The following is an 11,979-nucleotide window of genomic DNA, read 5'->3' on the forward strand; positions in this document are numbered from 1 at the left end:
AGCCACCGGTGGAATGACTGCACTTAAAACTTAAAGGGGAAATCCAGTGGTTTGCATGAACAGTGTATCCAATAGATTATGTAATATGTATGGTATTTTGACAACGTGATGTTAAATACTTTAGCCTAGGTTTGGTGTCCGGGGATAATGGCCTCCGCGGCCTGGAAGCTCGCTTGTCAAAATCCGCGTCATTTCTGTCCGAAGAACCATCCGAATATTCAACATTATTCACAGCCACAGGTTCAAATTTGTATGGAAATATTCCTCCGTCTTCCCGATCAACCGATACTGCTATTTTTTTTCTATCCGATGAGGATAAATACGAGAAATCGCCGCTGGGCATAAATGTTGTCCCATGCAATTGAGCTTTTGTTGCGGCACGGTACACGTTACATCCGCGCGTGTAAGTCATGTGATTAGCGAAAATGGCAGTGCCCTTTAAAATTCGTAATTGTCAATAAAATCTTCTCAAAACACTATTAAATGAGAAAGGATTTAACATCCCATTGTCAAAATGGGGTACATATTACATGACCTTATGGATACATTGTTCATGCAAAGCACTAGATTTCCTCCTTAAATAGTGTGGGAGGCACAACTCTTGCCAGAATTGTTTCGTCTTTGCACATGTATTCAGCACTTACTTAATGGATTTAGTAAAAATTATCTGAAATCCTTTGACATCATCTTTAATAATGTACATGACTACTTTCTGGCAAACAGAGGGACCACTGTACTACGTGTCCACAACCCATCAATTTGGAACCGGTGCCATTGAAGACTTTGGAGCAGTGGCATCACAGAAAGCATGCCCATTTCCTTCTTGGGTGGACACACCCCTTAAACTTGACACCGTGTAAGCAAGCAAAGCTGCAGAAACTCACTACTAGCCACGGGCACATCAAACCTGTCGGCTTCACTCAAGGTTTGTCCTTTAAATCGCTTAGTTAGGCTGCTGCATATTCACGTGCATGCTATAGTTTCAGTTTAAAGAGGTTTTAATGACGGAACTTTAATAACGCAATACTTTGTGCTGGCGTTGACTCGCCTGCCACTCTAAAGTTAGCTCGCGCGGCTAACGCTTGTTGGAAAAAAGCGACTTAAGTAGTTTAAAATTATGGTTACCGTCTCATTTGATATTTAGCATTACAGTACTGATGATGCGAATTCATTCGTTTTCGTCTTTAAATGCCTCGCGAGGTCCAGTTCTTTGGAATACTAGCCGTAGTTAGCAAGGAGCTAGCCGGCGGCTACTGCAGAAGTTAATCCTTATCTTTTTTTTTTTCGTTTCTATTTTTTACACACTGTGTATCTTTAGTACGAGAGTGTTTGCAGGCGTTATGCAGTACGAAGCTGTTCGGTTCAAGTGACAGGCCCGCTTTTAGTGTTCCTCATGCCTTGTAACTTGACAACTTGCGTGAAACTTTGACTCTGTGTCCACAGGTGGAAAACGTCGACCATTTAAAACCTTCAGATTGACGAGGAGGCTACAAACCCCCCCTCACCAACATGGGGGCTGTCGTCTCTCGGTGGAGGGTCTGTGTTTATTTTAAACAGAATGCTTAGGTTATACACTCAATGGGCACTTATACATTCTAATGGCACAAGCTGTACCAACAATGGTGCGTTTACAAAGGAAGGTGTCCTCAACTTGGATGCATTTAACGTAAAGTTAATTAACTGCATAACAGGGGCCAAATATTAAAGGGGAGGGGGCATGTTGTGATGTATAAGCCAGTGGACAAACTACAACTATTAACATAAGACTTACAACAAGTGAGCTTTATTATGTTTACATAATGGTGTTGACTCTGCCGGTGTAGTTTTGTGACTTAGAAACAGGCTTCTGTAAATAATACGGTGATAGGGACATGAAACTGAAAAATGTCTTTACTTCATGAATGGCTCTGTTATTTATTTCCCACCCCTCCCCCCCCCCTTGCAGGCCAAACCTTCCACTGTGGAGATATTGGAGGGACTAGATAAGGTATTCTTCTAACAGGAGGACTTTTTTAATGAATTGTTTTGTTTCCTACATGCTGATTAGATTAAATACTTGAGGATTCAGTGTATCGTCTAATTGGCTCAGTGGGACCTATGCACTATGAGGCAGGCCATCAGGCATGAACATTTTTATGACAATTGTGAAGCTCAAGGTGCTGTCAAAATACAGCTCAAACTAGTAATAGACATGTTGTCAAACTGAATCGTTGTGTACCTAAAACACTTCTTCATTTGTTGAGTGACGAGGCTTTAGTGCTCCATTATAGTTAAGCTTGCTGGCTATTTTCAGACCTCTCAATTTGGAGCACTTGACACCTTTCAGGTCAAGTAGCAGAGAAACATCGCCTTGAAAAACATCCTATTTCATACTGTGAAAGATTTATTTTTTTTCTAGTTTGTTCTTTGAAGTACAATAACAATAAGATGGGAAAACTTCCTGCCCTATTTCTGGAGTGATGTGCACATGTTACAGTGAGACTGAGGCACATTTTTCTCACTGGGTATTTTTGGATTGGGTAACCAATACTTTAAAGGGTTGCATGAAGGAATATTGTACACATCTAAAAAAGATTGCAGTGGCTGTAGTTGTCAAATAATGCAGTAATTAGTTTGCTTACCCTTTGGTATGAACATAAAGTATTTGATATTTCTATTCCTATTCAAAAAAGCTCCAAATTAATTCGACCTTGGTAAACCTTCATGCGTTCATGAAAAAAAGTAATCATTGAATAACTTCAATAATGAAATAACTACACAAAAAAGGGTGAAGTAAAATCTTTTCCTCGAAGCTTTGCAGGGATTATTTATCCATACAAACTAATGTCGCTGCAGTCGCATGCACCAGTCTGAGCAGCAATACTCTTAAATTGGAGTGATAGTGGCGAGCCAGAAGGAAGTGGTCCGTAAAAGACATCAACTGTCCAAAGTTTGAGATCATGTAACACTTAATGAGGAAGCTAAAGTACTGTTGTGTAACACAACAGCATGCCTATGATTGCCAATACAAGGCAATATATTGTAAAAAAAACAACTTTGAGACACTACGATTGCTAGTTAAAACATATTGTAATCCCAAAATGGATCCGCTGTCAATCACTTTGTAATAAATGCATTTATACACCTGCTGCCGAGAGCTATCACTAACGCTGAGTTACTCAGCAGGCAGACCAGCTAGCGAGGTAAGACAGCTAATAGCTGGCCAACCCGACACTCTTATTTGCTGACACCCGCTTTGCCACATCAGATCCCGTCTGTGAAGCCGTACACACTCAAAGTCACAGATTTGACAGTAGAATGTGAGGATGGCGAACCCATGTGGACAAAAAAATAACGCTTGCTTTTCTTTACTTTTCTTTTAGGACATTCAGCTTTACGAGGAACACAGCGAAAAATACCAAAGGCAGCTGAAGATTTGGCTCGGCCGACTGCTTTTGTACTCTGCTCTTCTCTACATGATCACCTGCATCTTGGTGTATTGCTGGTACTTGCCCGAGCAGCTCGTTGGGCGCTTTATTCTTGTACTTCTCTTCGTCGTATTTCCTGTATTGTAAGTAAAAAACACAAAATCATCTTTACATCAAATGCCGCCATCATGAAACTGTTCTGTTTATTCTTTCTGTCTTTAGAGTGTGGTTGCTTCGAAAACTCATGATTGTAATATTTTCTCGAAGAACCACAAAGAATAGTATGTGCTTTTATTGAGTCAGTTCATTTTAAATTCAAATTTGACAGAAATTGATTCAAACTTTTTTCATTTCAGATGAAAAACTGGAAAATCTTAAAGCGCAAAAGAAGAAAATTGTAAGTAAATATTCTAAATTAATATACTGCACAGTCAAAAACACGTTGGGTTCATTGAAGACTAAATTGTCCACAGGCAAGAATGTGAGTGTGAGTGGTCGCAATGTGTACCCACTAATTGGCATGGGGCCAGTCCAGTATGTCACGGCTCTCTGGCTTTAAGGTGTTCCAAGAGTTGAGGTTCCACCTACGTATTGTTTCATCCTTCTAAGAATAAAAAGACAGGCGACCTCCTTGGTTCTGGACTCTCGTGTGACAATACGGACTTAATCACAGCCATGTTTTTTCGGCCTTGTACAATACATGAGCATTTAAAATTACAGTGGTCTGAAAGGACTCAAACAACTTCTCATGGCGGAACCTTTCATTATTGCGCTTATTGATATTATCAGTACTTTGCATTTGTTAATCAAGGTTCTGTGCAGATGGTTTTTGATTCGTGAGAAGACTACTCAGTAAATTGCTCCGCTAATGTCACAATAATTAATAGCACATAGTGCCGCAACCAGATAAATCTGAGAAATGACTTGTCATCCTCTGTCGGGTCTAATAACTTTCAATAATTACGGCTGATGGATTTTCACCATCTCCATTATCGAAGTAGTGAATGTAATTATTCTTCATATTACATGTAAACATAGAAATATTTGGTATTTACTGTAAATGAAGATATGTACTTTGTCATTTCTAATGTCACGGTAGCTGTTTTTGAAGCTGTTAAGATAATAGATGTTCATTAAATATGTATACACTATTTTTCACGATGCAACTCTCATTTCAGCTTGAAGAAGTTATGGAAACAGAAACGTATAAAAATGCAAAAATGATTCTGGAAAGATTTGATCCTGATTCCAAGAGGAGAATGGTGAGCATTGTATTTTGTTTTTGTTTTGAGGAATGCTGTGACAGGTGTTTGTAATAATTAGTCAGTCAAACTTATTCAACTTCTATAGCGATTGTTCGCAAATTCACAAATTTTAAATCCTTTTAACACAATCAATTTTAGACATTTGTAAACGATGTGTACATTTTGCAAATGTTATGCAATATCTTTTTTTCCCCTGTGAATCTACAGTGGTACCTCTACTTACGAACGTCTCTAGTAATGAAAAATTCAGGTTACAAAACGCCTCCTCAGAAAATATTGTCTCTAGTTAAGCAGGAAAATTCAGCATCCAAAAGGCAAATATAGGCACTGCTATTCGCAGCCCCCAGAAAGTGGCATGATAGAGCTGCTCTCCCATTGGCTATCGCCCAGCATCTTCCTGGCATCCCATTGGCTAGGAGGAACTTCAATGTTTACCTGTGATGCTCTTCATTTCCCTTTGACACTGGAGCGTCACCAAATCACACGCTAGAACTTTCACACGTTTTGTCACATGTTAGCAGATATTGATAAAGTACGAGTTTTTCGTGAGGGTTTTTTTTGGTGGTTTTGTACAAGTTTATTCATCTTTCTTCTCCATGGGCCCCAAGAAACTTTAGCGGAATTAAGTTGTGTGGGTGCATACATTGTTATGTAAGTTTCCTCTGAGCTGTTAAACATTTGCCTCCTCCTTCGTCCCCAACGATGTCTTTTGCTTGTCACTCACCCTTCTCTTCGCATAGTCGCCCAACGGCAAAAGTAAAAAAAAACATCATTTTTTTTACAAAAATTTCTTTTACATTATGTACTTTTATTTTTTGGTTGATGGTGGGGGGTGGAACGGCTTAGGCTATTTACATGTAAAAAGCGCTTCTACTTATGAAAAAAAATCACGTTATGAAACGACTTCCGGAACCAATGAATTTTGTAAGTAATTACATACCATTTTATCTGTTATTGGTAAAATATTGGAAACCTCCCATTATGATTTTTTTAACCATGGCAAACTAGGACTGGGATGGTATTCGATAAAATCCATCCTCTACCTGGTACAATATGCCGTCAAACTGTTTTTGAACTCATGCTATACAATCTAGGAGAGTTAAATAAAACACAGCATTTATGATGAGGTTTATTCCTGTAATATGCTAATGTAAAAAAAATGGAGAACAACCAGTTGTGTGAATTCACATCTTTGTAATAGTTCTCTTATATGCAGAAAGCAAACTGACATTAACAACCATGTCATAGCCACCATCCTTCAGAACAAAAGTTCAAACTCTTGAAATTACAAGAAACGCGACAAATGTTCTATAATAATTATAAAGTGACATGTTTTTTTATGCACTCATGCAGGGGTCAGAGCGTTGTCATTTGTAGTTCTACATTTTATGATATACTTTTTGTGCCAATTATCTGGAAAACCTGACACTGTATTTTAGTGAGTGAGTACAACTGTAAATATTTTTTAAGCATTTGTTCAAGATAATTTTTCCTTGTCTAATAAAAACATGTCAGAATTAGTATTTTCTCCAATCTCACAGCTCGAATGTCACTTACATGAACTTCACACTGCCACAAAGAGCTGTCAAATGTCAGACTGCCTCCTTCTTTCCATTTTAACCTGTACAACCGACTGTCAACGTGAACTTGCAGTGTACAGAACAAAACCATAAACTGTGACCACAAAACTGTGAGAGTAACCTAAGTGTGAATTTTGGAACTGTGCCACTGAGCATTTTTTATCCCTGTTATTGTAGGTGTTTTGTCAGCTCTGTTGCATTGAATCTCATTAGATTGTGAAGTTGTACCATTGTGTCCCAAGTAAGTTTTTTTTTTTTTTTTTTTTTTTTTTTTTTTTTTTTAAATCAATGAAGGATCTGGAATCGACTCCCCTCGGACACCAAATGACCCCTAAACCAGGCCAAGGTAGTTCCGAGTGATAAAAGCTCACTTTTCTGTACTGAGCTTTCCTCCTTTCCTGCACCTCACGAGCAGTTTCTCCTTTTTCTCAGAGATTCGCCAGCGCAATGTCAATCCGCAAACCCCGTTGGCGGCGAATCCTGGGAGCGGCGCAGCGGCCCGCCCTCCTCTTTCCGGCGGGCCCACCAATCCCGGCCGATCTTCACTCTCCGCTCCAGGAGGACCCCCAGAGAGGGGCCTGTCGGCCGTGGCTGCTCAGCAGAGCTTGATGAGGAAGCCTGTGACCCCTGGAACACCTGCTCCAGGATTTGGTGAGATACCGGCACACAGGGGGACCACATCATAATGTGGCCGATTAAGGTGTGATTTATTCTTCCCTGGTTCTCTGTCTCCAGTTGCTCAGGCTCCGTACGATATTCTGCTTTCAATCTCAACAATGTGAATTAGAGATGAAACTGTATAAATTGCTAAAAATTTCTCAGTGAATGGGTCACCCTTTCTCACAAGTGCATCCATTTAGTCATAGTCAAGTGTATTGTGAGTGTAAAAAGTCTTGTCATTGGTTGGCTGCTTTTTTTAAAGGTTGAAAAAACAGTAAAACTTTACATTGAACAGTTGTCCTGGGTGGACGACATCTGTGTATCTGTATAGAGGCAAAAGACTATTAAATGTAAATTATTTCTGGACTATCAGCACTCAATAGAAGATGCAAATGGGTGCAAACAGCAAAGGAAATGTGCTCCTAGAGGAAGCCGCGAGCTGTAATTGCCATGTAGAATGCCAACTGTGAGCAATGCACCAAGCAGGATTACATTAACTATGATTAATTAGCCATAGCGCCGTTTGTTCTCTGGGCAGTGGTGGTGGAATCTCACTAAATGTCTTCTTGGCAAAATTGCCTCTGGCATTGGCAGCATCTCACAAATGGTCTACACGACTTGATATCACCTGCTTCTGCTGAAAATTGAAAGTGAAAAGCAATTTGATACACAGTTGCCACAGAGTTTCCATATGTCGATGAATTAATAACCAGCAGGGCACTGAGACGGTGCCAAGTCTCGCAGAAATGACCAGTCATCTTCCTATGATTGCTCTTGATGTTAGATTATATTAATTACTACTCTCTGACACCGCGGGGAATCTGGACGTGCTTTGCAAGGGAGATATCGTTAACCTCAAGGATTTTTGTGAAATGCATCTTAGTTCTTCAACTTGTTCTTGTTTCCCAAGTTGCCTGCCCATGATATTTTATATTCACCACAGCATAAATATATATATATTTTTTTCAAAGGGATGCACCCTCCAGGCCCGCCCCTGGCCAGACCAGTTCTTCCAAGACACAGAGGCGCAATGGACAGAGTCATTGAGTACCTTGTTGGAGATGGCCCACAGAACAGGTGAATACTAAAAAGTGTATTGAAATCTATACTCTTAACTAGCCACATACTTAACATTAACTAGTATGAGCTAAACCCTATCCCAGGTAAAATATATATTTTTTGTGATTCTGTAGCAACTTACTAACCTCTTAAATTATCTACAGAACATAAAATGTATTTACTGTTAGTGTGCAAGAGTGTACACTGGGCACATAGAGAACCATTCACAGTCACACCTAGGGACAAATTAGTCCTTAGTGAACGTAACATGCATGCTTTTAGAATGTGGGAGGAAGCCAGAGCACCCAGAAAGAAAACTCACAGGAGCACAGGAATAACATGCAAACGCTGCACAGGAGGGCTGCCGTCAGTCACTCTCAGTCTCCTGTTCTGTCACAAGGGATTTTTTGACCAGAGATGCATTTGAAAAGAAGTTAAACCCAACTAAAATAACTTCGTGTTTTAAGTGTAATGTTGTTGGAACTCCCACCTGAGCATGGTCTGTGGGTGGTAAATTAAGGGTATGGTCAACAACATTTGTCAGTTATACTTTTTTTTTCTTTGCCATTTTTCTTAAAACAAGCATATTCATATTGTCCATTATATTTTAATATATACCCAGCACACAATTAAATTGGCCTTCTATAAACTTTTAAATAGGTTTCCAACTGTTTCAATCCCTTTTTTGCACAATTTGTTCTTACAGAAGGGACTGAGGTAAAATTCACTTTTCACCCTGTTTTAAATTCAATTTCTTTGTATTCAAATACTTTTAATCATCTGAAGCACATTGAGTTACCTTGTATATGAAATGTGCAGTATAAATAAATTTGCTTTGTTTCCAGCCAACTGAAATTGGAAATGTTTTGGTCCATTTGTGGATCAATAGCTTGGTAGCGAACAGCAAGTTGTGCAAAAATTACTGTAACATTGAACAGTTGGAGGTGCATCCTTTAAATTCACCTAAAAAGTTTACAATACATTTTAGACCTTGAAGTTTCACCTGAAAGCTCACTATCCCCAACATTTTTGTGAGTAGCGTAATTTTCTCCACTTGGTGTTTTGCTCTGTACAGATAGTAAATGTTGCTACTAGCAAGGTTTTATTTGATGTGGATGTTCCCTTCACAGCGATTCTTCTTTCCTTCCTCAGATTCGCTCTCATATGCCAGCAGTGTTTGTCCCACAATGGCATGGCATTAAAAGAGGAATTTGAATATGTCGGTAAGACTTGGAGAAGCACTCAGCTCGTCGTCAGTCTGCCTCAAATGCTGCGCCTCCGTTTGCCCTCTAGCACTTGGCAGCACAGTATATCATGTGGCTTTTAAACGCCTCTACCACCGCCAACCCCTGTGAGCAAATTCACACCAAGATTGAATATGCAAACCAATGCTGTGCATCAATCTTGTGTGCTTATGCATCTCAGGGCTTTTTTTTTTTTTTTTTTTAAACAAAGCAAAATTGGCTCACATTCAGGTATACGTCCGTTCGTGAGATGACAGTCACGTTTTATTTGTTTCAGCCTTTCGATGTGCGTATTGTTATTTCCTGAACCCCGCCAGAAAGACCAGACCTCAAGCACCCAGAGTCCCCGAGGTCACTGGTGAGCTCAAGATGTCTTCTGAGGCCCCCTCGTCAACGTCCAATGTGGAAGAAGATTCCTCACAGGCTGTTAATGGTAACAGCATATACATATATATAATATGTATATAGTGTTCCCTATAGTTGTTCACTCGTTCATTTGTTTTAGGGCTGCTAAACCCTAACCACACACTTGATAAACTTTTCTCAAACAGGCATTAACATTTTCTCATATTTCTCTTTTTTGGGACACTTTCAGAGTTATTTAGAGCTATTAAGTTACTGTAATGCCCTCACATTTGGGCAAAGAGAGACAGTGTTGTTGATGCACTTGTAGTTGTTCATTGAATGGGACAAATACAAAATGAGCTGCTGTCAATCACAACTCTCACTCAGATACTCACACGCAGACTGCCGGCCAACCTGATTTCTGATGTCACTCACTAGGCCACGCCTCTGACAGGCAAACATTCAACACACATATATGACAACACATACAGTAATGGCACATTTTAAAACGATTTACTTACATTATCATATTTATTTTTTTTTTTAATAAAGGTGCTAAAAAAGATTGAAATGACAATGGTGAAAATACGATTAAACTGTGTCAAAAGCTTTGTGTACCAAATTAATTTTAAAATCAAGGTACCGCTCTACATATTTTCACTTCCTGGTGTTATGGCATGATGTCTGAATACTTTTCTCCCAGTAGTGCACAATGGTTTGATTACAAAATATTGTATCGTAGGTCCTCAGTTTTTGGAGGAACTCTGTTCCTCTGATGACTTAATCTGAATTTGTATGTTCTTTGGAATCTAACGTATGGTAATGCCGTAGTGGGCTTTGTTCTAGTTCAAAGTATTGCGGTAACTGTGTGGCCCTTGTTGTTGCGGGTTGACGTTTTCTTTGTTGGACGACATTTGCAACTTCGAGATTTTGTGTTTTAGGGCCATCCTGCGTTAAAATTGCTTGGTCTTATCTGTGCTGAGATAAATATACAATTAGGTTTGTATGAATACTAACACATTTCTCTCGAATATTTGGTTACCAGGGGACGCGCAGGATGCGGCACCCCCAACTCCCCCAGAGTCCAGTCCTGAGTCTGCCCATCAAAGCACTCTAGAGTCACAAGATGAGCCCTCAGAGAAGTCTGATGGAGAACAAGATTTGTCTGCCATGGAGGTGGACTAAAGTGGGCCCGTTCCACATCATCTGGAACTTTGACGAAAAAGGCTTAATCAGAATAACCGTTCTTCAGAGTTGGGCAGAAACCACCAAGGTTTTCAGCGTTTACAGCCCTTTGCCTCGACAAGTGTTTTTATAGTAGCGATGAATTGTTTGGTACAAGCAACCGGTAGTTCCTCCTCACCAACCCTTTTGAAACCAGCCTTGTCTGATATGCTGGCGTTTGAATCAGACATGATTACCTCTGTTTTTGACATCATGTCTTAATAGGAAGCTACAGTTTTATTTATAATGTCAATTTAATGCCAATGACTGCTGCGCCTTAACCAGTTATGTTGACCGCGCTACTGTTTCGCTAAGTGGTGCAACCGACATGTTTACACGCAATGGTACATAAAGAATGCACTAAAATATGTATTTTTTTTCCTCACGGGGATAGGATAATAATGTTGGTACTGTGCATCTGCTGGAGTGTCTTTTACATTTTAAATGGCTTTGAGTATTTCTGAAGCAATCCATTTACATTTCGACAATCCATTTTAGTGTTTTCAGTCAACTAAATGAATGTCTGTTGTGAATGTGTCAGTTTGTCAAGTGTAAATAATAATAGAATAAATTTTTGAGAACGTACGTGTTTACATGTGTCCTGAAAGGTGTTATTGAGAGGCTGTGTTCAGAATCAACATCCACTGCAGTGGTAGCTTGACTAAAGGGTGTAATGATGTGCAAATTTTTCATGTTACAAAAAGTTTTCTGGATTTTGTTGTTGTTGTTGGTGCTTAGTGTTGTGAGCATTTGAGAAACAAGTGATAGATGTTGACTGTCATGATCCTGGATTCCAGCCAGGGCTGGGCGTGGCCGTCTAATCGGAAGGGTCACACCTGCACCTCATGACCTCCGATTAGACCCAGTACATATAGGACCCGGGGGACGACAGAGACTCTGCTAGATCGTTGCCTCTCATGCCTCGTTCCCGCACTACCGTACTCCTGACGGCTACCTCCCGTGTACCGACCAACGCCTGTCTCCCGACCTACCCCGTAAGCCTGCCGTTACTGATCTTGCTGCTTGTTTGGACTGACTCCCTGGTAACCGACATTGGAACGAATAAAGGCTTATTCCGCACTGCTTACCTCTCACCTGAGTCGTGCATTTGGGTCCACCCCTGAGTCTCGTCCGTGACAGAACGATCTAGCCAAGAACATGGACCCAGCCGACTCTGAAGCCATTCGCCGTGCGC

General features: G+C 40.1%; 1 protein-coding gene across 2 annotated transcripts; it reads left to right on the forward strand.

Moving 5' to 3' along the window:
- Positions 1-648: 648 nt before the first annotated feature.
- lnpa (limb and neural patterns a) lies at positions 649-11,369 on the forward strand. 2 transcript variants are annotated; one of them, XM_061842051.1, is made up of 13 exons: positions 649-925; positions 1,444-1,536; positions 1,946-1,987; positions 3,363-3,550; positions 3,630-3,688; positions 3,764-3,804; positions 4,586-4,669; positions 6,547-6,598; positions 6,685-6,903; positions 7,884-7,989; positions 9,124-9,194; positions 9,533-9,648; positions 10,606-11,369. In XM_061842051.1, the coding sequence occupies exons 2-13, from the start codon at positions 1,510-1,512 to the stop codon at positions 10,675-10,677; spliced, it is 1,077 nt and encodes a 358-aa protein (XP_061698035.1). In that variant the 5' UTR covers positions 649-925; positions 1,444-1,509; the 3' UTR covers positions 10,678-11,369. The 2 variants fall into 2 exon arrangements, with proteins under 2 accessions (XP_061698035.1, XP_061698033.1); XM_061842049.1 differs by having other exon boundaries at positions 660-925; positions 9,493-9,648.
- Positions 11,370-11,979: the final 610 nt, after the last annotated feature.

Source organism: Syngnathoides biaculeatus, chromosome 14 (genome assembly GCF_019802595.1).
Source record: "Syngnathoides biaculeatus isolate LvHL_M chromosome 14, ASM1980259v1, whole genome shotgun sequence".
Classification (NCBI taxonomy): Eukaryota; Metazoa; Chordata; class Actinopteri; order Syngnathiformes; family Syngnathidae; genus Syngnathoides; species Syngnathoides biaculeatus.